The sequence below is a fragment of the Gnatocerus cornutus genome, chromosome 5, assembly GCF_029298725.1.
Source record: "Gnatocerus cornutus isolate USDA-ARS CGAHR chromosome 5, icGnaCorn1.1, whole genome shotgun sequence".
NCBI classification, from domain to species: Eukaryota; Metazoa; Arthropoda; class Insecta; order Coleoptera; family Tenebrionidae; genus Gnatocerus; species Gnatocerus cornutus.
In genome coordinates, this window is record NC_142237.1 from 5,850,365 (window position 1) to 5,877,301 (window position 26,937).

Sequence of the window (26,937 nt, forward strand, 5' to 3'; positions counted from 1 at the left end):
TATTTGATTCTTTAAAAAATTAAAGGATGAAATCGAATACTTTTTTTGTACAGTGGAATTTCGCTTAAGCGGACACTAATGGGGTCAAGATTTTGTTCGCTTAAGGGAAGTGTCCGCTTAATAGAAAGGATACAAATTTTCAAAAACGTTTTTATAATAAAAATCTGTACTTAATATTAAATAAATCAAAAATTCTTCAAACCAATAATTAATTTTCAACAATAAAAGGTTAATGAAAACAAAGTACAGTGAAACTTTGTGTAAATAAATCATAAATCATAAACAATAAACATAACAATAAAACATTAAAAAACAGAAATGTAATTTATTTAAAAAAAAATAAATCTTTTTTTCGTTTGAATCTTTTTCTAATAAAACAGGAAACATTATTATTATGCGAATCCGGAGTTTCGTGTAAAAATATTTGTCTTGTATGAATGGAGCAAAGTAAACAAGAATGAATCTAAATTTTTATAGTTCACCGAAATAAACGTTGTTTTGATTCTGATTGTCCGCTTAATGGAAACTTTAAGGGATAAATCTTCGACCATATATATACATGATCGAAGGGATAAATGGTGTCCGCGTCCGCTTATGAGAAGTTGAAAATACACTAAAGCTTATGGAACTATGCCGGGGAATTCAAAACTGTTCGCTTAAGAGAGGTGTCTTTTTGGAAAAGTTTCACTGTATTAACATAAAATGTAAGGAATCGATGAAATCTTTAAATTGTTGAGGGATATAAATATTTGGAAAAATTAACAACAAAATAACAAGATTAAAAGTTTGTAAAATTTTCGTTATTTTTGTGCTTAAGTTTGCGTGTCTTTGGTCACTAAAGTTTCTGTTAGGTCAGTTATCTAAGCTGCTGAAGTATAAAGTTTGAGATCTAAACAGTACTTCTATTCAAGACAGAATGAAGAATCTCTAAGTAACTATCTACAATGTGACCACATTATTACTTACCGGGTAATACCGGAAAACACGCATGAAAATAAAGTTTCGGCTCATTAGTGTCAAATTCATTTAAAATCGTAAAATTAACACTAACCTTGCAACGGCACCTTCCTTGTTCTTCATTGGTGGTACCTTCAGCGCTACAGTAAGAAGCAGGTCGACAGGAATCTCCCGGAACAAGAGGATTACCCGAATAACCCGGAGCGCACTGTTCACAACGTCTACCAACATATCCAGGTGGACAGTCGCATGTAACCTCGCCATCAGGACCCAGCGAGCAAGTTCTTGCAAACTGGTTGCTGGGGTTAGTGAGAGGACACGGACATGTTTCGCAGTTTCCTCCACGCGTTGGATTTCTGTATGTTCCTAGGGGACAAGTGATCGGTTGTTGGGGATAGCACTGTCCCAGCCATGGTCCCGTGCTATGACGAACATACCCATCAGCACAGCGCTGCAATAATGTTTTAGTACCATCGTGGAGGTGACACTGTTCTTACCTCGCAGGAAGTACCGGTGTAGCCGACAGGGCACTCACACTCCTCCACGTACGATGCTGGTCCTAGTCCACTGTTTGGCGCCGCTGCAGAGTCCATTTCAATGTTGGAAATTGTGGTATTCAACGGTCCTTCATTGTACTGCAGTTTTATTAAAATGTTTTCGATATTTGCCAGTGTCATCATGATTTCTTCGCGGGTGGCTCGAGTTTCTGGTTGGTTTTCGGCTCGTTTGATCCATTCGCCTTCGAAGAAACGGATTTGGACGTTCTCATCGCGGCTAGCTGGAGGGTTGTGGCTTTGCGCACTGAGCAAAGTGTAACCATTTCCCTGTAACACGGTCAGTTACCACGACTCTGCAGTGATTAAGTGTAAACTGAGTCCAAAAATAATGCACCATGGTATGAACAGAATACGCACCCAACAATACATTTTACCCCTAGAACTTTTGGGTTGGTTTGCTTGAGATCTAAGATACGCCAGACAACCAAATTTTATTTACAATTCACTCGACAACTAAACAGCATCGTTTGAAGAACATTGAAAGAAACTTTGAATCAATGTTTGTATTCTTAATTAATTACTCCGTTCCCACTATAAGTTAATTAATTAATTTAATTTTAATTATTAAATTAATCTCGCATTTAAGTTTGATTGCTGACATTTTATGGAATTAAATATTAATTTTAATTAAAAATATTTCTTAAAATTATTGATTATTCTAACGTTCATTTTTCTTCATATAGTTCACTTTCGGTGCTAAAGAAGTAAATTTTAGAACAATCGATTTTTAATTCTAATCAATAGTAAGTAACTAAGTATAGGCCAGTTTACGCAATAATTTAATTGAAATTAAATTAAACTTGCCACTTACTTATATCACTTAACATAATGTTAAATATTTCATTTCATTCTAAAGTGTTAAATAGTATCACTTTAACAGTAGATTGTATAAATACACATTTAACAACCCTAGTGCTGTTAAAAATTTGGCAACAATACTAGTGTTGTTAAATGCGTCTTTTCGCAATTTCTTGATTTTGCTAAGCTGCTTACATCATGGATACTACTTAGTTATGGCCAACTAGCATTTATAATATTTGTACCATCAATTTATACTGGGTGTCGCGGATAAACTGTCCACCACCATGTTTGAAAAGTTAAAAAAAAGTATTATTGAAAAAATTATTTTTGTAAATAGCATATTTCTTGAGATATTGAGTAGTAATACTAAACTAATTTGGCAACAAAGTTACTACCAGTGTACTCATAAAGGTTGATTTAATAAATGATTAATGATTTGATCGCATTTCCCAAGTACTAGATACATTGCACAAGACTCGTTTGCAGAAAATTCTACTATGTGAATGAATTCAAACAAGAAAATAAAAACCTAACAAAAGTCAATTTCATTCATTGACTATTGTAAATTAAATTTTGCAGTTTCCGTAGTTTCATATGATTTTAACAAAGATGTGATTATACGGTGTTGCCATGTTGTACACACAACTTTTTTTTCAAATTTAACACTTTCAATACTCAATAGTAATGACGTTTTGATAATTAAAATTGGTTGCGTTCGTTGCAAATGCTTTAAAACTTCATTATTATGGTTACAGCTTTCTTTAAAGTTTACTGAATTTCCTAATAAAAAGGTATTTACCTGCTTGTTACAACTGCTTCTATCTTAAGCAGTAAAACTGATATAAGAACAACAACCACGTTTTTATGCTATTTGAAGACCGGCCTTTATGAATTCGTCAAGTTTATCCACGACTTACGACACACCTGTATATACAGGATGTCCCCGGATTGAGTTCACAAGAGGGAAAAAAGTTTATTTTGCTTATTTCAAAACAGATAAATCTGCAATAAAAATTTCAAAATTATTAGTTTGTACTCTTAAAATTAATTTTTTCATTATTTTTATTTATTAAATTTTGTAATCGTATTTAAATAATAGCAGGCTGTGGATTCACACACAGTATCAAATAGTGCGTTAAAGATTAAAGAAAAATTTACCCAATAATGTGTTAGTATTAAAAAATTGGAAAAGAAATGCAATTACTTAACAATAATTGAGAAAATTCGAAACAGTCTTAAAAAATTACGAGTTAGAATTGAACTATGTGCAAAAACAGGTAATGAGTCAATCAAATAGGGGAAATTGGTTTGATTTAAGGAACAAATTTCATTCCTTTGACATTTTTGGAAAAATTAAAAATAAAAAAGTTCTTCGTTATTTATTGTTTTTTTCGATTTTCAAAACACAACTTGATAATATTAAAGTTTTAATTAAAGATTTATTTATTTTAAATTAAGCCAAAAATATTATTTCTTTGTCATTTTGTTGTTAAATGAAAAATAACGGTTTTACTGTATATTTTCTCAAGTTTTAGTTTTTCAGATGTAAAAACCCCAATAACGCTATTTGGTTTCGTAAAAAAGATTGGTCTAAATTATGGATTTAATTTATTTAATTTTCTGTAAACCGGGTGTATAATTTTTTTAATGATTTATTTCTAGCTATAAAATATTGTTTTTTCAACTTTGACATAAAATACAATTTCTGTTATTGTTAAGGACCTAAAAAACTAAAATTTTCTTTATTTTTTTCACTAGTAATTAACTTATGTTTCTACTTACTACACCATTTCCAAGTGTATTTCATGAAGAATCAAGTTGATTTCAGAAAATAACAATTGTAATCCAGATTAGTCCAGTTAATATCAGAAAATATTAATTGTAATTCAGATTAGTAAATTGTATTTCAGAAATTATCATTTGTAATTCAGATTTGATCAAATGAATTTCAGAACGTCATGCAAACTTGAAAATTTTCAATTTCGGTAGTGTCTGTACCTTTATCAATAAATTTACAAGACAATTGTGCCGTCTGCAGAGTTCCGATGACTTTTTTTCAAACATCTGTCAAATAAACAAATTTCAAATTGATTCACTCACAATCAGCATAAAATCTTAAATAATCTTAAAAAATACAGATTTTTCTATAGTGAGATTTCATTGCAATATTTCGTCGTGAACCGGCATCTTTTGCATGAGGTTTTGAAATTTATTACATCAAATGGGAATTACAAGTGATCTTTTCTGAAATACAATTAATTTACTAATCTGAATTACAATTGACATTTTCTGATATTAATGTGACTAATCCGAACTACAATTGACGCTTTCTGAAATACACTTGGAAATGGTGTAGTAAGTGAAAAAACTACAAAACAATGAGAGCAAGTGATTTGACATGTCAAAGTTGAAAATTATATTTTTATTTAATTTAAGCTTTTGAAAAATTTCATACTGCACTTTTAAGATAATCGAAATTTTAATCATTCGTCAACTCTATTATTACAAGTTAACATTAGATTAAAACAAAACTCAACTTCACAAGTTGAGTAAACTACTATATTTGTCTGTATGTCCTAGAACTTTATTTCCAAATATTTGTATTTTATTGGGGATCAATTCTGGTCATCAGACAAAACCCACCACTTGAAGCTGATGTTTATAGGGCTTTGCGGTAAGTTTGGTGGAAACCGTTTAAAAAGTCAAAGCCATAAACGCACCACAGTATACGTTTCTTTTACCATCACAGCACAGCAAAATAAAATGGTGCATTATTTTTGGACGAAATTGTAACTTACCGTAAGTATAACCGTCGGCCCGGAGATGGGATAACCGCCGCGGTTAGTATGGTAGACGTTGAACCGCAAATATCCGCCGTAACTCTTCAGTTGGTTGCCGTGGTAATTCTCCGGCATGGCAAAATACGGCACAAGAGAAGTTGAGGTTACTTCTCCGTACGGTGGGAGGTGAACGTACACTCCGTTACGTCCGACACCGGTCAAAATTGGTTGAGCGTTTCTATAGATTGGTTCGTCTCTGATTTCTACCGCGCCGGTTCTGGGATCTACCAACACCCCCAACAGCTTCAAAGAGTCAAACGGTGGTTGGAACTGGTAGATAAACAAGTCGGCTGAACGACACTTGTTTGATTGTCCGAAACAGAAGCATTTGATGCATTCAGACGCTGATCTAGCTTGCTCGTTGAAATAACCAACAGGACAAACCGCATGTGCATTAATGACTAGAATGGTGTCTGGGATGGCGAAGACAGTGCCTTTGATGTTGATGACTTCGCAGGAATAAGCGCCTTGATCTTCGATCTGTATGTTCGGACAAGTAAGGGTGCCAACTCCATTGGCGCTCGTTGTATGACACTTTGGAGGGATGTGGCCCCAGTTAAGACGCCAGACGATTTCAGGAGTGGGAACGCCAACAGCGGTACAACCAATTTCGAAGTTTTCTCCGACTTCAAGAGTTACCATCGGTGGAGGCGGTTTCGATACCACAGGAAGAGCTAACGAAATGGATTGGTAAACAACGGGAAATTAAAGTAAAAAATGACTTACAGCAACCGATTTCGTCACTGCCGTCAATGCAATCGCGTTCCAGATCACAGTGGTAGCTTCTTGGAATGCATTGGTTGTTGGAATGACATGCGAATTGGTGGTACGCACAAAGCGAGCCAGGTGGATTAGTGGCACAGTTCTCTTCATCGGTATTGTCACCGCAGTCGTCGTCGGAGTCGCATCTCCAGGTTTTGAGCACGCATTTCTTGTTGCCGCATCGGAATTCGTTCGGTTCGCATCCGTTGGGATCTACAATTAAACAAGTTTAGTTTTGAAAAAAAATGTGGAAAATTTTTGTTACTCACTGCAACGGTTCTCGTCGGATCCATCGGTACAGTCGTATCTTCCATCACAGACTTGGTTCTTAGGGATACAGTCGCCGTTCGAACAAGTGGCTTCGTGGAGTCCACAAGCTGTTGGTGGACGCGTCGGTGGTGGAATCCCTACAACACCATTAAGATCACTTTTTGCCATACTCACATTTTTAACAATACTCACGATAAAATTTCGCAAAGTAAGCAATAAAAAGTGTTAACTTTAGTTTACCCTTCGTACTAAAATACAGTTTATACCTGTTCCGTGATATTCCGTATCGAGAGGCGGCAAAACTCCGTACTTCAAAACCGAAGACTTTGTCTTACCTCTCCCGACTGCATGTAATTTTTGAGTCCACAACCGTTAGAAGACGAGGATCTTATAATTACTTACAGCGATCGACTTGAAGATGGACTTGAACTTGAGCTCCAGGTGTATTCGTTGGGTACCCTTCAGCTTCGCAAATGTAAGTTCCACTGTGCTCCATTTTGATATTCGGAATTTCAAGTCGACCGTGGGTGTCTCTGGAACCTGGTGGAAGTGGTTCTCCGTTGGGTCTTGTCCAACGTACGCGAGCTCTAAATGGACCTTCATCGCGGCATTGGAAGACAACCTCGCGATCTAAATCAGAGACACAGAATGAGAAGTGAAATTTTACTGTCCTGTCACCACTTCATGCCTGGTTTTATTAAGGTAAGTTTGTATTAATGCTCCTTGTATGATGGTTTAAATGGAACGTTGAATGGGTCAGATGCGCAATATTACTACCAGAATTAGGGGTTTAAACGGGATTAATCTAGATATACATATAAACATGTTGCCTGTAAAAAACTACACTAATATTATAACTAATGAGTTGGTAGTTCTGGTCACGAAATCGTTGTTTATTCGGCTAAAATTGAAGCACTATTAACAACAAAGAATGGAAACAGTCCATGTTTAGATGCTTCACACTTCAGGCCAATTTAATTCCATTTGCTTTTACAAGTTGTTTACGAAAATTTCAGGACTAAAGTTAAGATTTTTCGGATTCTAGATTCTCAACATGACTTTCTCTGGCACAAATTAACGACAAAAACGAACATCATCAAATCCGCCCTTTATTGCTAATAATCAAAACTATATAAGTATTAAAACATTCAGCTCATATTATAAAAATGAAGCAAACATCTCATCTAATTACCCGTAATAACAAAGAAATCAATGATATATTTGCTTTATACATTAACGCAAACCCATTAGAGTTTTTATTTACGATAAACCCAGAAGCACAAAGCATTAACCCTGGAAAAATTAGGCCATTTTTCCACTTTAAAGCTGAAATAATATATACACTTTTACAACCACAAATCAAATCCATACTTATGACAACACAGTGAACATTCATATTACAACACGAGGAGGAGAATTTATAGTTTCAGGTTGAACATCTTCAAACGATCTGATTATTAATTCCGAAGAAAAATAAACCGATAAATCCATCATCAAATTGTGACACAAGCTAGGGTCATGTGCAAGAGCTGGGATCTTGCGCAAGCCCTGTTTATTTATTAAAGTGGCTAAAAATGGATAATTGCACCCTGAAGCTAGTTTATTTAAATTTTCACGTATAAGTATAGATAGATTTATGTAACTCAGTAACAGAATGAAGATGGCGCACATGAATGAAGGTCATTCCCGCTAAAAGTTGACCATTCTACTCACCGGGTTTATAAATGTCTGCTCCGACATAACAGAAAGAAAACAAAAATCATTAGTTACATGTCTACAATACTAACAACATTAAAATCAATTACGGTGCAGTATGTACACGCACAGGTGCAATAACGAAATGATTTGACAATGAACAACAAGAGAAATTGCAAGCTTGTTACTTACTTTCTTTAATTTCTTGCGCGTTGGGATATGTTCTTAGGTTCAGGCCATCGCTCGGTCCAGCTGTGGAAAAATAGAAGAAATTAAAACATGATAACACAGTTAGGGCGGTTTCAAGCTGTTAAAATTGGATGTTATTTCGTCCCTCAAGAGTACCTAAATTGTTACCGAGAAAATTATCAATTTGTAAATTTAGTCGGTTTTCAGAGCAATTAATATCAATTAATAATAATTTTAATTAAAGGTGGGATCTTTCTCAAATGTCCGAAAGTGCTCGTTTCACAGACTCGCTCATAAAATGGTTTAATTTTGATGCTCATATTGGATGTTTCGGTCCGAAATAAAAGGGAAATCGCTACGTTGATTTCTGGCGAAAACGATTACAATTATTAAATTTTCAACAATACTGAAGTACAGGATGTGTTAAATATTGAAGCTTGGAGGAAACCAAATTCTCTTATTTTCAGAGAATTCCAGGTCTTCGATTGAACTAAATTAAATAAATTAAAGGTAGAACCTGCTCTTGAATTCTGATAACTTTGAATTCTTAAAAAGTTATTTAGAAATTTAGAAGATTCCAAAACCTTTAAAATCTGAAAATGCGAAATTTTTTGAACCGAAGAACCGTAACGAATGAAAATTTGACAACACTTAGGCCCGAATTCATAGTCGTTGCTTAAGCAATTGCTTGATCAAGTCGATCTTATTTGCGTGCTTAAGACGACGTTGTTGATTCATAGTCGCCAAACAAGTAATTCTTATTTGAAAAAACTTAATGAAGTAAATCTTATTTGGAGAGAAACTTATTATGCACAAGTCATAACTTGAGCACTTGTTCCTAAGTTATTTAATAAGACTTAAAAATTTCTTATTCTTATTTTAAACAAAATGTATCAAAAATGGCGCATCAACAGTGTTAGACTTGATCATGCAGACAACTCTAAATAGCAGAAAAAAAATTAAAGTTTTTCCTTTCATTTTTTTGTTCTATTGTTCTTCGAAATCGATTAACTTAAAACTTTTCAGTCGATTGTATTTATAGTTAGATGGATCGTCGACATTATCCCAAGTTGTATTATATTTCTAAATGCGGACCACAATTCTTGCAGGTACTTACGATTTTGAAATTTCCTGTAAGTTTACAACCGCTGTATTATGATAAACATGTTATTCTTTTAGTTATAATGTCTTATAAATTTATGAAAATTAAAAACTCAAACATGCAAGAATCCTTAAGTTTATAGATCTCTCAATCTAACGCACTTTGATGCGATAGTACCGTCGACTCTCGATTATTCGAATTTTCCGATTATTCGAACTAAACACTTGACCACTTGTATAATTCGAACAAACTTTGAATTTATTACTCGTTAAAACAATTTTTTCTTGGAAACGAGAAGAATTGATTGAAAATAATTCAAACAGAGACTTTTACTTTACAAATCTTTATAAGTAAATCGAATTTGTCCAAACGGTTACAAAGAATCCTTGTTGTGTTTTGCCATGATTATTTGGCAAATCATTTTAATTTTTGTTTTAATATTTAAAATTTATTTTTCTTCTTAGTCCAAATTTTTTTATAAAACTGATTTCAAAAGAAAGAAAACTCGCTAAATTAAAGAACTCAGTAATTAGATTTATCGACATTCGACTGTAATTGTTGCAGGCAAAAATGTGAACTAAAGTAGTAAAAAGACTATATTTAAGTATACATAGTATAAATTAGCATTTATCATTTTATTAACGTCAGAGATCTCAAAAAACAGTATTTTACAAAATGCATGAATATGTTTTTCGCAAATATCATAATGATTACATTTTCATGTTCTCTGGTTCCAGGATTAAGTTTATTACCTAACATTTTGAAAAATGGAGTTTTTTTGGGTAGGACTAAAGAAAATGAATATTAATGGAGTACCTATACTAGGATAAGACCAAATAAGCTTCGACTTCAATATGACAAAGCGATTTCCCTTCAGGAATCACTTCACAATTCTCCGGTAAAATTTTATAGACCAGTCTTTTTATATTAGACAATTTTTTTCACGACAATATACAAAACGTCTTCTTATTTCGCGACTTATAAAAAAATAGTAGATTTTGTTATACGGCAGAAAAATGGTACTTTTTGTCGAGCAATTAAATTGCAGTAGCGAGGCGAAGCATAGCGTATGCAAAATTGCGAGACAACAAAGCCATTTTTCTGCCAAATAACAAATACTACTTTTTCTCCAAACGTTAAATTCAGTTCGACGACCGACAATGAGTGTGAACGCAAATTGAACTTTAAACATGGATGGCCATGCATGTAGTTGTCATTGATGACATTTACTGTGAAAAATTTTGGTTTCAAAAAGTTTCAAAGTTAAAATCGTGCAAGTGTCATACAAAATGTAAGTCTCAAATAGTAACTGTCACAAAAAGTACTTTTGGTGCCTAGGCAGCAAAAGTGTTTCCATGCAACGAGCGCTTTTCATTACTTATAACAAAATTGCCTATTTTACTGTCTAAAAACGACTAAAAAATAGTGACTTTTTGTGACGTTTGGAGAAAAACTTATTTTAAATAAGAAATTAGAAACAATGACTTGAGAACTGACTATGAATACGGGCCTAAGCTCGGCAAAATAACTGGATACTGAGAATTATACTTATTAATTGGATACTGAAGCTTAGACAACCTAAAAAACTGAGAATTAAATAAACTTATAGAAGAAAAAAGTTAAAATTTGGAGAATCCCTGTAAATAAGAATCTAAGAAGATCAAATTTTAGGAGACTGGAAACTTGAAAACTGCATTTAAAACTTACAAACTTGCGAAACTCTTGAAAATGAGAAAACTGAAAATATGATGCAGAATCTGAAAATTCAGGAAGACGGAACTAACGAATGCAAATTTGTCAAACTGTAGCTTGAATATTTAAGACACTACAATAAATAACAATCCTAAAAAATGACAGGGTTTTGATTGGTCTTAACTTCTCATTTTCGGAACGGAATGTTCGGAATTCCAATTTATAATTACGTAATCGTATATGAAGCATCAATTGGCGGAATGTTTGTTTAATAAACAACGTGCAAACTTCAATAGAATATTGAATTATTTATAACGACCTTTCGTTAAAATTATGAAACATATTTCCAAAACCAAATCCACAAAAATCCCAACTCTAATTATTATGACAAATTCAAATATTATTATTCATTTGTTATTGGTAAATGCACATTCGTTGTTAATTTTATCCAGTAGAATCCATCAACCAGTCAAAAGCTACATCAGTCGTTGTTAAAAGAGACTTTTCAGGTCAGTCGCTGTGCGACCGACTTACGCTGCTGCCTAGCTCCTCTCCCTGGACAATCTAACTCATCGCTAGAATCTCTTGGACAATCCACTTTTCCATCGCACCGTAATGTCTCTTCAATACAAGGACCATTTTCGCATCGAAACTGTCCAACCAAACAACCATCGCGAGTAATCTCTAAAGGGTGGTCACAACATCAAAGTGTTACACACAACACATAGAACCGAAGCAAACACTCATTTTAACACAACTTACGGCAATTAGTTTCGTCCGACATATCGTTGCAGTCCACTCGACCATCGCAAAATTGGGATTGAAGTATACATCTGTCGGTGCTGTGACATGGTAGATAACCCGGTGAACAAGTGATGGGTGGAGGCGTCGGAGGCGGTCGTGGCGGCAGTGGCTGCTCTGTTACAACAGGTGGAGGTTGAGTGGGACAATTAAACTCATCAGAACCGTCACTACAGTCATTCCTTCTGTTACAACGTAAAGAACCGGCTATGCAATTTCCATTCTGACACTGGAATTGGTCTGAACGGCATTCTACGAACATGGAAAAAAAAAACTCAAAAAAAAGAACTAAAACAAAAGTATCAGTGCAATCACGTGTCCGAAAATCAGGACAAAAACAAAAAAATGTTTCAAGTAGGTAACTGCACTGAAACCAAATTATAATCGTGCACAACATAAAATGTAAACTTAAAAACTGATCCTCGTTAGATTTTTCTTTAGGCCCACGCATTGTCGCCTGATTTATTGTTGTTTAAAATAAAAAGCTATAGCAACAGTGACGTGGAAGAAAACCAAAATAAAAACTAAAAAAATAATAAAGAGGCCACGACGGAGAGACACTCATGCTTTCAATGGTTCTAAATTATGAGAATCTGTAGCCTAGGGATCAACTGCTAAATCGGGCCAAATCGAATGAAATGTAACACCAATCTATACTTCTAAGGTTGATAAAATATATACCTACAAAACATATAGTTTCCTACAATATTACTCTATCTCTGCGTTTAATACTGCTACAGAACCCTAGTAATAATGTGACACCAAATACACCTAAAAAACGTCAACAGAAATAGCAATAAAAATGGACAGAATTCTAACCGAAGCAGTTCTGTTCATCTGAAAAGTCCCGGCAGTCGTAGAAGTTATCGCACCGGAGGGTGATGTCAACACAGCTCCCATCCGAACATTGGAACCAGTCAGGCTCTTGGCATGTCCCTGGCCAAAAGGCCAGAAAACAGATTTGTTTGTGGTAAAAAATTGTTTCGAATCAACGGGGCTAAGTGTTAAATTTAAATTAACTTACGACATTCTCTTTCGTCGGATGAATCTGGGCATTCGGGAGCTCCATTGCATACGAGGTAGTTTGGGATGCATTCGCCGTCGTTACATTGGAATTCATTGGCGGTACAACGACGGGGTCCTGGGGGTGGACAATCAAATTCGTCACTGCTGTCCGAGCAGTCACGTTTGCCGTCACATAGGTAGTCGTTGCTAATACATTGCCCGTCTTTACATTCAAATCGGTCGTCTCCGCAGCGACCTACAAGAGGAATGATGTAAGAATAGATTGACAAGACAAATAAGTAGAGAAATACAAGAAGAAGTTCTAGAACCTACATTTACAGGGTGTATCAAAAATGGCGGATATGCTCTACAGTATTGTTGAAATACCTTGATAAAGTCTAGTTTCTTTTCGAGAAAATCGAACCTTTAAAAGAATTAATTTGGCAAAGTTGCATAGCATTGCCTAAGAAACAAATATAGAAAACTTTTCAATTATTATTAGCAGAGTAATTATTAACTAAAGAAAGAGTTATTCTTATATCCTTTTGTTTAAAGTGCTGAATATTTTGCGAATTTATTTTTCAATTTTTAATTTTTAAATGCCTTAAGGATTTTTAGTTATGCTTGTGACCTTGTTAATGAGCCTACAATTGATGCACTTTAGAGAAAACGAATTCACCGAAAATGTTGTGAAGAAACTCCATTAAAATTTCCTAGTGTTGCAGATTTCAAATTCTCTTGTTTAAAGTGCTATTGGTTCCATTTTCGCTCCATATATGTTTCAATCCAAAATTTATTGAACTGAAAAGACGCCAATTTCATCCCCATGATGAATTAATTCATTCTTTCGTCTACAAAGAAATAATAAGCACAGAATACATTTTACTTAGCTTAAATAAGGGCAAGCCAAAAGTAATCATGAACCAAAAATTGTATTTAAGAACAAATAAAAACATTGGTTTAATAAAGAAGGTATTCAAAATTTCTGCCTTCAGCGTCTAAATATGCTTGTGCTCTTCTTGACACATTTTCTTGAATCCTGGCTAACATGTTAGCATTAATTGCTGCTCCTGCTACATGAATTCGCTGTATTAAAACGTTTAAATTATCAATTGGTGTTTGATACACCAAATTTTTTTTGTGACTCCAAAAGAAAAAAATCTAGGGGGTTTAAGCCTGGCGATCTGGGTGGCCATAAGATTGGTCCATTCCTCCCTATCCACCGATTTGGAAAGTTGTCATCTAACCAACGTAGAACCACACCTCGTTCAACTGTCCAAGAGGTATATCGTCCAAAAAAATTTCTATATAATGTAGAAAATGTAAAAAAAAATTCCCATTCAGACGATTGGGTATAATAAAAGGTCCAATTAAACGGTTACCCAAAATCCCGGCCTAAACATTTGCACTAAAACGATGTTGATGATCCATCTGCCTAGTTAAATGAGGATTTTCTAAGGAGTAAAACTGAGAATTATGCTGCTTGAAATAACCATTTCTTGTGAACGTTGCCTCATTACTCTATAACACATTTGGCGCAAAATTTGGATGTTAGGCAATTCGTGCCACGAGCCAATTACAATAATTTTACCGTCTTGCAAAATCTTGAGGAAGCAATGCTTGGGCCCTTGTGATATGGTAAGGGTGAAGCCTTTCTTCTTTAATGATTTTGACACCGACGTGTGATTAACATCCAGTTGAGTGGAAATTTCACGAGTACTTATTGCTGGGTTTTCATGCACCAAATGTACGACTTCTTCTAGTTGCGGTGTTCGGGTTATTCTCTGACCCCTTCGATCATGGAACTTAATTTCTAGAGGGTTAAGGCTCCCTGTTTCTTTCACTCTACCGTCTAATCTTCGGATAGTATTAATTGACAGGTAGCAGGGTAACGCTCTGCATACACCCCTGTTGCTACCACAGCATTACCTTCACATTCTCCCAAAATGAGGTACATATCAGCGTACTCATTGTTTTCATAAATTTTGACAAGTTTGATTATAACTGTCAAATCAAGTCAATTTTGATATAAGCAATCTCTTTTCTTTTCTGATTTTGCACATGAAAATCACCCTGTTGCCAAATGTAATTTGATCGATTTTTTCAAAAAAACAAACTAACAACTTGATAAATTTAAGTTAAAATGGAATGCAGTCGGGATAAATGGAAACATGAACATGCATGCATATGCAAGAAGCTACATTCTCTTGAGATGCTATAACATTAAGAAAATGAGGCAGAGTTTTTTTTTATTATTTTTCCCGTGTTCTCTAAACAATTCTCAGCAACGTACTGTAGAGCATATCCGTTATTTTTTATACACCCCGTATCTAAAAAGTCAAAATTGAATACTCACTGCATCCTTTTTCATCAGCGCCGTTTTTGCAGTCTTTGAATCCATCGCACTGGAAGTGTATGTCTATGCAAGCGTCTCCACAGTTGAATTGGGTATTAGAGCAATCTATCATTTCAAAATTAAATTAATGCAAAGAAACGAATGAGAAAAACGAAGTAAAGAACACCAAAACTCAGAAATTATATCTACAGACAGATAAGTATTATTTCGGTTAGTTGAAATTGTTAGTTTTGTCACGTTCAATTAATGAAATTACTTAAAGACTATAGTTATGTGATTTTAGAAAACTATTGATAGTAGTACTAGTAGTTAGTGGTAGTTATTCAAGCACATTTGGTTTTAACTTCGCGCACATACTCAGTGGACAATTTCTTTCATCTGAGGCGTCTGGACAATCAGCCTGTCCATCGCACCGCCGACGGCCATCTAAACATATTCCGGAACCACATTGGAATTGATCTTCTGGACATATGTAAACTAAACGAAAACCAAACTCTTAGAATTCAACCAAAAGGTTCATAATTCTACTCTACCAAACGACGGTTAATTCATTCACAGAAAAATTAAAGGAAACATTTAACGAAGAAAACTACAAAAAGTTTCAAAGACAACAACTGCACTATTGACAAAGAATTGGATAGCGTCAATAGTTCTGGCAACAAACATTTAAAACAAACGGACATACCACAATTTTTCTCATCAGAACCGTCAGAGCACTGCTCTGTACCATCGCAACGTAAATGTTCCTCAATGCAGCCCCCAGCTATACAAGGAAACTGACCGGGGGTGCAAAAACTACAATCCTGCTCGTCAGAGCCGTCGACACAGTCTTCTACACCGTCGCATCGTTGGTCAGCCGAGTAGCAACTGCCGTCCGCACATTGAATTTCGTCTTCGGAGCACACTAAACGGTATTGCACAGTTAAAATCTCACCGCAAAAAAACGAAAGTATTGTATACTGAGAACCAAGTCTTTTGGTTAGTCAATTAGATACAGTGCGTTTGGTTGTTTCAAGTGGAAGTTGTGTGGTAATAGAGTTCAAACGTTATCAGTTAAACAAAATTCTACCAAGCAATATGGCTTTAAATGAAGAGTCTACCGCTAAAGACAATTTTCTAAAAGAACTATACCCACCACCATTATAGTAACAATTAATCTCATCCGATCTATCCCTACAGTCTGGTATGTTGTCGCATCGGAATCTAATATCGATACAACGGCCGTCGTTGCAGCGAAATTCGCTTGAAGCACATGATGGTTCTGTCACATCGAAAGCAAAAGCATAAAACACACTGTTAAATTATGTACAATTAGCGTAAAATTAAGATGGACGATGCAGCAGGCAATTAAATCAAGTGTATGCATACCAGGTGATAACGTGGGTGTCGGGCAATTGGCTTCGTCATTGCCACTAGGGCAATCTCTAATACCGTTACATCTTTTGTAGCCCATGATACAAAAACCGGCGGCACATTCAAATTCATTTTGACTACACGAGCTTCTCGGAACACCTAAATCAATATCTGAGAAGTGAGTATTTTGGTGCTTAACTGAATTTGTCGTGCTGTTAGTCGGTCGCGGCACCGTTCCTTCCAAAAACCCGCATTCCCCTACTAAGTGGTTGTCATTTCCGAACTACGAATTGGTGCGTTAGGGTTAGTGCGCAAAACACATGGTTAGCACAAGAACAAGGAAGATTGGGCGGAATCTTAAAGGTACTAGTTCGCGCCCTATCCACCTTGTAATAAACACAAAACAGTGTGAAGTAATTATAGTAGACTTATTGTAATAGAAGAACTCTTCAAGGAACATAGAGAAACTCGATTTTGCAGCAAAAGATCCCAATTGTTATCAGTCACACAGGTTGCAACTCGTGCGAACCTCGTGAGTGATTTTTTTACCTTTTATTACAATTTTTGAAGGCGTTGTACAAAATCGTTCGTCACTATTATCTTCACAGTCTTGTATTCCATCACAATAGCTACTAAATTTTATGCATCTGCGCTTGTCTTGGCACTTCCAAGTGTTTTCTACACAAATCACTGTATTTCCTGCATGCCCCATCCGATTACCAAAAACATGCATATGTAATTAGAAACGTATTAAATCGTGTAGTGTGTGTATGTGTGAGCATATCTAAAACACTTGCAATTGGGTAAAATGGCAAATTTAATCAGAGCTGGACCTCCTACGGGACCAAAAAACTAAAACTATCAGACAGAGAGGCAGGTGAAAGCAGAAGACGAAAAACGGCACAACTAACAGAGGAACAACTTAGCGAAGAGATTGACGACAGTGGGAAAAGAAGAACGAAAAGTGTTTCCTTACCAATGCATAAATTTTCGTCACTACCATCGAAACAATCGCGATGACCATCACACTTTAGTCTGGCATCAATACAGTCACCATTTGCGCATTTGAATTCGTCCGCCTTGCATAAAGCTGTGGCATGAACAAGCATTAGCATGATAAAGCCAATGAGGGTGTCTACTTTTGATCAGCCATGTGATGATTACTAATAACCATCACACAACAAAAAAATTTTTTGAAACTAACCGCAAGACTCCTCATCCTCGCCTTGGGGACAATCGGATCTTCCATCACATCGCTTTGATAAACTTACGCAAGCCCCATTTCTACATGTATACTCGTCAGGTGTGCAAACTAAACTTTCGTTATTATAACCGCCTGGCCCTAAATTGAAAGAGATTAGAGAAATGCCATGATCAAAGGGTGATTTTCTTGGGCGGACTTTGTGATGAATCAACTAATTATAGGCCAGCTCGCTAATATTAGCAAGATCATGCAAAGTCTACATTCGGATGAAATATATCAAAATTAATATTCCATGCGAATCCAAACCACCACCTCTACTACCGCCACCCTTCTCATTCATTGCGCTTTATCAGTTAGAAATGTAAAAAATGCGTACTAGAGCTACTAGAGCATCCGATTTCATCGGATCGGTCCTGACAATTATGAATTCCGTTGCATCTTTGGCTGGGAGGGATACAGATACCGTTCGCACATCGGAAATCCGTTGCTTTGCAGGCTGGAAATAAAGATAATTGTACGGCTGTCAGGGCCTGACAGGTTAGTCGAAGAGATGTTATTTACGACACCAATTGGAAAGTCCTTGGAAGGTTGTTTAATGAACGAAGATGTTAAGATAATAAATATGACAGAGGAAGTTATAGTTTTCATTCGTGGACACTAAAGGGCTGGCGGCAGTTGACGAAGTTAGTTCAAGCGGTTTCTAGTTCTTCACTGATTCTAAACCTCTTCTGTATCGCTTACTGTTTTACTTCGTCATGCTATCTCCCCGGATTTCTCTTCTTGTTCTTAGATCAAATGTATCAGATTCATAATTTTTAGTAATCTGTAGATATCGGATTCATGAAATCCTTCTTTTCTTCCTTTTTTGCGTCGATTAAATAATAGATTAGATTCTTCAAGTCTTTTGATCTTCAGGTGCCTAGGACGCTTTAAATGATGTGAACTTATTGGATTTTTTTCCAATTTTTCGTTTCTGTAAATCTTCCAAATCCTTGAAAGGCTTGAGTTTCAACGAACTCAGTCTTTTAAGATTCTTTATATTTTTTGAACTACTATGTGAATTTTTTCAAATTGTTTGCAATTCTTAAATTGTTTAAATTTTCGAGAATCATTTCTTTGGGTTTTTTACCCATTCAAGGAAACTCTCAGATGTTTAGAAATTCAAATACTCATCATTTTGGTGTTCAGATTATAGCAAGATAAAAATCTTAAGACCATTACTATTAACTAGAAGACTACTAAAAGACAACTAAAGAAAATTTTGTTCACTTCCGACTTCTTAAAAGTTTTTACTTTGACTACAGTCTTCTGACCTCTCATATTTCCAGTTGTCCGAATTTCTTTTTTAGATTGACCTAATTTTTAGAATTTTTTGTCTTTGGATTATGGAGTTAGATTTATCCCCAGATTAATTTAAAAATCTCTTTAATTTGTATTTCTAAATTTTTCATTTCTTTAGCTTCCAAAATAAAAAATAAAAAAAAATCTTAAATATTCATTCTTTAGATTCTTCACAACACTTCTACACCATTTCCAAGTGTCCTTCAAAAAACGTCAATTATAATTCAAATTAGTCAGTTTAATTTGAGAAAGCGTTAATTGGAGTTCAGATTAGTCACGTTAATATCAGAAAATGTCAATTGTAATTCAGATTAGTAAATTATATTTCAGAAAAGATCACTTGTAATACCGATTTAAAATAATAAATTTCAAAACCTCATGCAAAAGATGCCGGTCCACGACGAAATATTGCAATGAAATCCCACTATAGAAAAATCTGTATTTTTTACGATTATTTAAGATTTCATGCTGATTGTGAGTAAATCAATTTAAAATTTATTCATTTGACAGATGTTTGAAAAAAATCATTGAAACTCTGGAGACGGCACAATTGTCTTGTAAATTTATTGATAAAGGTACAGACACACTACCGAAATTGAAAATTTTCAAGTTTGCATGACGTTCTGAAATTCATTTGATCAAATCTGAATTACAAATAATATTTTCTGAAATACAATTTACTAATCTGAATTACAATTGATATTTTCTGACATTAACTTGACTAATCTGAATTACAACTGATATTTTCAACAAAATCAACTTGATTCTTTCTGAAATACACTTGGAAAAGGTGTAATTACATAATACATATTTAGATTTTTAAAGTTTTTCGGAAGTCTGTATCTGAATAATTAGAAATAATTCTTTAAACAGATTTTTCGAATCTTTCAATTCTAATTTTCTTTAGAATAGTTTCTTTCGGTATTTTACATTACTTGTGAAAATTCTTTTTGGTACTTCGTTAATTTTTACAAGCTTTTAAACTCTGGGGAGATTAAATTCTTTGAAATTATGTAATAATTTTAAAATTGAAAAATGAGAACTGGAAAACCTTTTTACGCCACGACCTCTTTTCGTGGTTTTCCTCATACCATTGGAACTCCATCATCTATTTCTTCATTAAATTCTTAAAATAAGCGCAAATTTCTGGTTCTCGAAATTCTTTAAGCGGTTTGAATTAATTAGTCTCTCGAATTTTCTGATTTTGATTCTTTGAATTGTTCAGACTTTTGAATTTTCTTCAATTCTCCTGTTGATGTTTGGTGTTTTCTTTATTCTTTAGCTTTTCTTGAGAACGTTTGGATAGTTTCTAATTTTTCAGATCCTCATCACTGTCTTCCATTCTTTGGATTGCTTATCTGTCTTCTAGTCGAATCTTCTTCTTGCGCTAAACTTCGCAACTGCCGATCGCGCCCCAAAGCGAATCAAAGAAACCACAGATAAATGGGGGAAACAAGACTGTAAAGTAGACAAAGCTGTTGTAAAAATCCACTGCTTGAAACGAAGGGTAGAGGGACAAAACCGTTGAATGGAACGTTATTCGAAATTAGACAAGAAAGACAATAGGATTGATGTAACACTTACGACAGTTTCGTTCGTCGGACAAATCTCGGCAATTGTATTTTGAATCACATTTTGCTGATAACGGGATACAAGTTCGATCATCTTGACACATGAATTCGTGGTCAGCGCATGGAGCTGTGTTGTGTAAACATGCAAAATGTTAAATGTCACAAGTTTGTTTTGTCGTGTTCAATAGATGCAAGACAGTGTAGCTGTCGTTGTTATTCTGCTCTGTATTCTACTATCTAAACACAAACATATATCGGATACGGCCTAATCTATGCCTCTAACGACATGCTGTAAATAACAGAATCTGCAATTCTCTCAAAATGCTTTTAAAGCACACTAAGCTTTATGTGCAGCCAACATGCACAACACTTAAAAAAAAACAAGATAACATACCAGTGCAGTTGTATTCGTCTTGACCCGTACGACAGTCCAGTCGACGATCGCAGCGTTGTTGGAGGGAAATGCATTGTCCATCACCGCAAGAGAACTGGTCGGATCTGCACTGAGCCTCTGCAACAAACAATTTACCATTATTAAATTTCGAATGTTTTTGTGTTGTAGTTGGCCTAATTCGGCTTGTGCCATGCACAGCCTTATACTCCGGAAGGTCGCTTCTATTTATTAGCGTAATATAGATGAAAGTATTCTTGATGAATTGAATTCACAATACGTGCTTTCTTGGCGGAATACTTGGCGTGAAAAGCTGCGATTAGCTGCAGTAATTGAAATTTATTATACCTAATAACAACCGGGGTTCAGGGGTATTAATAATTCGATTTGATTTCTGCCAATTCCAGTGGCGGCGGAAATACTGAGTTTTACGAGCCGAATCTGAGGTTTTGGATTCTAGATTAAAAAGAAAAAACAGCCAAATGCATGTATTTGCTTTATTGATCTAAAAAAATCCTTTGAGAAAGTAAGTAGAGCAGACGTTTAACAAAACAGATTCAACAAAAACATAATCGAGTGTGTTAAAAGTATATTCAAAACAAACGTAATATTTCAAAGAACAAAAAGAAGTCTTTGAACCTTCTGCTACAAACAAAATATGGAAAAATTCACGCAAACATGAAAAAAGTCGAGGCTTTATCGAGGACTAAGTAGAAGAGTAAAATTCGGACAAGACTAGGAATTATTAGGTGACGATGGAAGTTTGAGCATTCCGACATTTGCCTTTTTCTTTATTCTCCTTTTAATTTCGTTAGAAAAAATATATCAATTTTAGGAAATCTAAGCTTTGAGAATCATTCAAAATTTTCCGTTTTCTGTTTTAATCTGAAAATTCACTGCTTTCCTAACTCCTTTTCTGAATTATTCGCTTTTAGAGGAGATTAGAAATTTAAACTAGAGATAACAATTCAATAATGTTTTTTCTAATGTAAATACAGGGTGATAAAAAGGCGCTCATGCTTCCTATCATGTTGTAGCTAATTCTATGCAGAGCCCAAAATTAAAAATCAAAACGAAATTTGTATTTTTTAACTAAGATAGAAGCTTTCTTTTGTAAACGACCAAACTCTGTTTGAATAAACTTTTAATAACAATTTCATTGTTTCAGACATCACATTTTTTTCAGTTAATGCAATTCTGTATTAAAAAATGGACGAAAAGTGCTTTAAACTAACAATAAGTTTCTTAAACTTTTAAAAGTACCATATTTCTTGGCTTTGTAGAAAAAATTTAGATGTTGCAACATTGTAAACCTCTTAGTATTAGTTGCTTAGTTACGGAGACTGCCGAATATAAAATTTTGTTAGAAAGGGTTGAGCAGCATTGCCAAGTTTTTCCTTTAAAAAAATCCATATTGTAAAAAGGAATGGGCTTATATTAATTTTGCTTTGACTTTTTAGATGGTTTAACAGAAAATGACATGCAGCTTCCACTCATGAGTGCCTTTTTTTCATCACCCTATATATTTGGAAAATGCGTCACCCACAAGCAAGAAAATAGAAACTTTTCTCTGAATAGCCACTGCTAAAAGAAATAGAAAATCGGCTCTAAAATTTCTCGTTCAACAAATCTAAAAATTCGCTCGCTTCTCTTCACTGTGCAATATTTGGAAAACTGGTCGTTTTTCATTTCAACAAAGAAAATTGACAAGAAAATGAGCACTTTTTATGGAATCTGTCGTTTTAAAAAATTAGAAATTCTAAAGTAAATTCCAAAAATAAAACTTGGAGAAAACTGAACAAAACGTAGCAAAATAAAGTCGTGACTCTTCTTGAGGACTAAGTAGAAGAGAGAATAAAATTCGCTATTTCTGCGTTTAGATACAGGAAATCTACAAGACGATTTCCTAGGAATTATTTGACTGACTTTTTTCTTAGTTTAGTGGAGATTTATAAAATCTTTTGGAATCATTAGATCTTATTCGTTTTCTGGTTTAATTGAAAATTCGGTGTTTTCTGAAAGTCTATTCTAAAATATCCACTTTTAGAGAAAATTTAGAATTGACACTAGAGATAACAGTTCAAACATGTTTCTTGTCAACAATAGAAACTTTTCCCTGCATACCCATTTCTAAAAGTAATAGTGAAACGGTTCTAAAAGTTCTCTTTCAACAAAATCTAAATTTCGCTTATTTTGTGAAATTCGAAAATTTGGTCGTTCTTCACTTTAATCAAAGGAAATCAACAAGAAAATGGGCACTGTTCCTGGAATCTATAATTTTAAGAAATTAGAAATTTTAACTTGAGAAAATTCAATTTTCAATTACACAAAATGCATCGCCTCTGTGGCAGAAAATAGAAAGAAATTCATGCCTTTAGATTAAATTACGTAGAAATTTTAATCGGAGATAGCAGCTCAAATATTTTGTCAGCAAATGTAAATAAAATTCCCAGTTTCCTTAATTTGCACAATTAAATATAAATCCACCAGAGAACAGACAATTTACTTAAAATTCGAAATTTTAACTAGAGAAAATTTAATTTTTAATTTCACAAATTCGCCCAATCTTAAATTTGTGAATATTTGGAAAATGGATTGTCTCTATGGCATAGCAGGAAATAAAAAAAAATCCATGCCTTTAGATAAAATTACGTAGAAATTTTAATTGGAGATAGCAGCTCGAGTATTTTGTTAACAAATGTAAAATTCCTTCTTTTCTTAATTTGCACAATTAAATATAAATCCACCAGAGAATAGACAATTTACTTGAAATCCACCAAAAATGGACACTTTTCCTGAAATTTTATAAGAAAAAAGCGCGAACATTTTTCTTCAAAATCAAATCTGAATTTTCGCTGAATATCTTTATAACAAGTCAATTGTGGGCTCATTTCCATCGATGTGATCTCATAAGCAAAATGATCACATCCTCTAAACCTATTTGTATTTATTTGCATACAAAGTTGTAAATTGAATTAATGCATAAAAATGTAGATTGGATTAGTTCGATTGTCACTCAATATTTTCATTAATTTGGAATATTACTACTAATTGATTTTGGTCATTACCGAGAATTTGTTGATTAAAAAATTGCGTTAAATAAATGTAAAAAATTAATGAATCAAACAGAAATGTGCGCCCAACTCGGAAGCTCCAATTTACATATTTAAAATTCCATAAATTTAACAATGTTAGAGATGGATGGTAAAGTATTTATCCAGACTTTGGAAATACGAAATGACGGCACATGCACTTTTACTTGGTTATCAATCAAAAGTCGCTTTAGCTGCAGAACTAAAAATATTCGCATAATGAACTGTAAAGCTAATATAAAAATGCCCCTTTAAGACGCATGCAAAAAAGAGTCGACTTAGGTAAATTCTTGACATTCTAAACCGAATCGAAATCAATTTTCTGGGGGTTCTTGTCGGATCGGGGATTTCGCCATTGTCGAATATTCCGCCTCTTCGCATGGGGCGGTGTCAGATATCACAAAGCCCTACTCCAGCAGAATTTGCCGTGATATTGCATCTAGTAACGCGATATAGCTGTTTGCCTTTTGTAGTCATCTTACTACAGGTACTCTGGAATAACGTCAAGCATTTATCCAGTCAATTTCAAATTTTCACATAGTGCAAGTACACCAAAACTCGAGAGCACTTCTCAATAAATAGGACAATTTAAATACGATTTGATCGATAACAGCCAGAATTAATAACTGGAAAACGATCTCTCCGGAGCGGCCAACACATGTTCTCATAAAATTTAATTTTAGTTGACAGGAACGCATTTAACCTCGTTACAAATTCTCCATGAGTAATAATTTTTTTTTCAGAGTATTATTAATGATTATGTCACGAAACTCATCAACAGGAATTGATTATGTAAATCAACTCGGAAAAATCGGCGACGGCTTATGTTCGCAAAACCATGAAGTTTGGAGAAAAGCCCTAATTTTGGCTTAATGATGTCCCAATTCAAATTTAATATACTTTGTCGTTTCAGTTTTAACACTGTTTGAATTCTGAAGCGGTTTTCAGCCTTCCAAACTTCTAATTTCAATGTTATGAAAAGAGACAAGGCACGCTGAAAATATTTATGGCAGTTTCAAACGCTTTCGCGCTAATTTCATTCAAATTATTCTGGCAGGGTGTGACGACATAATGTTGCACACTGCGTTAATTATGTCATCATTACAATCATTGTCGCTGACAAATTAACTAACAATATGAAAATCAGAATTGGATGCCGAAAGAAAATGAAATAATAAACTGCCCGCAAAGTTAATAGAAAGTAAACATTACGTATTTTACATTTTCATCGAGAGCAATCACCTGAAGGCTCTAAAACAAAATAAAAATTCCACATAACCGAGAACAGTTTCATTTCATTTTAGGCAAGAGTGTGAAATTTCTATCTATTCTAGAAACATACAGGAAGTAGCTTGATAGGAGGTTAATTACTTTTTGTGCGGGTAACTTATTCTTCCCAAGAATTTCGTAATTACGGGGATTTTAAGTAATAAACGTAATTGCTAGAAAATTTTATATCAAGTCTAGTCTGTTGCTTTTATAGTCCACTGCAGCAGTCTGGTGTTTAAAATATTTAAATGAAAACTAGAACTGTTGTGGTTTTATGAGTTGTGCAACTTTTCCTTGTCGGATTTAAGCTCATTAATAAAGTCGATGCTGTGCAGGAGTTGTTTCTTTAAATATGTGCTAAAATTGTTTCAAAGACAAAAGAATTCAAGTAATACAAAGAATCCAGATTTCATCCAAAGACGGTGAAGAATCCATAAAATCTGTTTTTTTTGTTTGTTTTAAAAGCACTTGAAAGAACCGAAGAATTTCGAGTTTTTCACTTTTAAAGCCAGTTTGGAAGACTCTAAAGTAAAATTGAAGTGTCTAATCGTACAGATCGTATTTTCAACATTAAAAAGAACACTTTTTACGTCAACTAATTAATCCCGAATCCTCCTTCGATAACATGATTGAATACCTGATATAAACAATCCACTTCACGTAAGATATTTTAAGGTTGTGGTTTAAGCAAAGCATCGCAACATCCATTTCTTCTTCTCTATCCGAAAGGAACTAAAAAAGTCCATTTTAAACCCCCCGTCTCTTAATTCGATTTCAACGAAGACAACCACGACAGAAATTGAGTTCTTTTTATCAGATTTGCAGCGGCTGCATACGCTCGAGATCGGAATCCTCGCCCAGAAAAAATAAATTCTATGTACTCGTAAAATTCAGAGTAGTAAGTGATGTCCAATTTATAAATAGAACCTTGCTGAAACATTGTCGTTAAGTACGACGTCAACGATGTGAAAATTCCGAAGTGCTGTAAAACACAAGGTAACGCAAATCCTGGATCTTGAAATGTTTATAATTCCAGACATTTGAACTTGAGCTAAAATTACGAGAACGTGAACTCTGTAAGGACAAAGAAGTGTAATGATACATCGAAAATAATATAACAATCATCAAAACATCATCTCTGTGGACCGCAGAGATTACAAATTGACGTCATCCCTTTTACGAGATGTTCGGATTTCTGTCATCTTGTCTCTCAATTTCAGGGGATCGAGTGGTGTTTTAGCCGTGAGTTGAACGTTTTAAGGATACCCGACCTAACTCCAGGACGAGGAAATTGCCGTAATTTACATTTCCACTTTACGTGTGCCATTTCATATCATAATAAACTGCAACCTGTTGAATGTTCCAAAACTGGGGTGGAAAAATGTAATCCGATACGTTAGGCTATACACGTTCAACATTACGATTGTGATGATGGTGTTTGCTCAACGTCGTCGAAGAAATTGCAAAAATGTGGCAGAACATCTAGCAGAAGCTTTCATACGTTTGCATAATAACGGGGATTAAAGGAGCGGCAACTATAATTAGTGGTAATTGAAAATTATTCACTCATAAAAACACAAGATCCTGTAGATACCATATTAATAAAATCATCATTTATTTACGAAATTGATTAATCATTTCAATATAATTAGCGGTCTCATCGATGTAATAAACGCGCCGCTATTTCGA

General features: G+C 34.5%; 1 protein-coding gene across 4 annotated transcripts in view; it reads right to left on the minus strand.

Annotated features, from left to right (window-relative positions):
- Positions 1 to 26,937, minus strand: part of trol (terribly reduced optic lobes) — a 218,836-nt gene that overhangs the window by 24,532 nt on the left and 167,367 nt on the right. For 3 of the 4 annotated variants that reach the window (XM_088037880.1, XM_088037881.1, XM_088037879.1), the window contains exons 19-37: positions 20,891 to 21,007; positions 20,510 to 20,623; positions 17,961 to 18,080; positions 17,585 to 17,722; positions 17,357 to 17,470; positions 15,713 to 15,931; positions 15,385 to 15,504; positions 15,028 to 15,132; positions 12,691 to 12,927; positions 11,628 to 11,918; positions 11,400 to 11,549; positions 8,075 to 8,134; positions 7,901 to 7,915; positions 6,590 to 6,817; positions 6,187 to 6,324; positions 5,882 to 6,130; positions 5,114 to 5,829; positions 1,455 to 1,781; positions 1,052 to 1,408 (exon numbers count right to left, since the gene is read on the minus strand). In XM_088037880.1, the coding sequence (XP_087894006.1) occupies positions 1,052 to 1,408; positions 1,455 to 1,781; positions 5,114 to 5,829; positions 5,882 to 6,130; positions 6,187 to 6,324; positions 6,590 to 6,817; positions 7,901 to 7,915; positions 8,075 to 8,134; positions 11,400 to 11,549; positions 11,628 to 11,918; positions 12,691 to 12,927; positions 15,028 to 15,132; positions 15,385 to 15,504; positions 15,713 to 15,931; positions 17,357 to 17,470; positions 17,585 to 17,722; positions 17,961 to 18,080; positions 20,510 to 20,623; positions 20,891 to 21,007 (3,815 nt within the window). Of the gene's footprint in view, positions 1 to 1,051; positions 1,409 to 1,454; positions 1,782 to 5,113; positions 5,830 to 5,881; positions 6,131 to 6,186; positions 6,325 to 6,589; positions 6,818 to 7,900; positions 7,916 to 8,074; positions 8,135 to 11,399; positions 11,550 to 11,627; positions 11,919 to 12,690; positions 12,928 to 15,027; positions 15,133 to 15,384; positions 15,505 to 15,712; positions 15,932 to 16,162; positions 16,289 to 16,395; positions 16,540 to 17,356; positions 17,471 to 17,584; positions 17,723 to 17,960; positions 18,081 to 20,509; positions 20,624 to 20,890; positions 21,008 to 26,937 lie in introns of all 4 variants that reach the window. The other variant, XM_088037882.1, reaches the window with a different exon arrangement.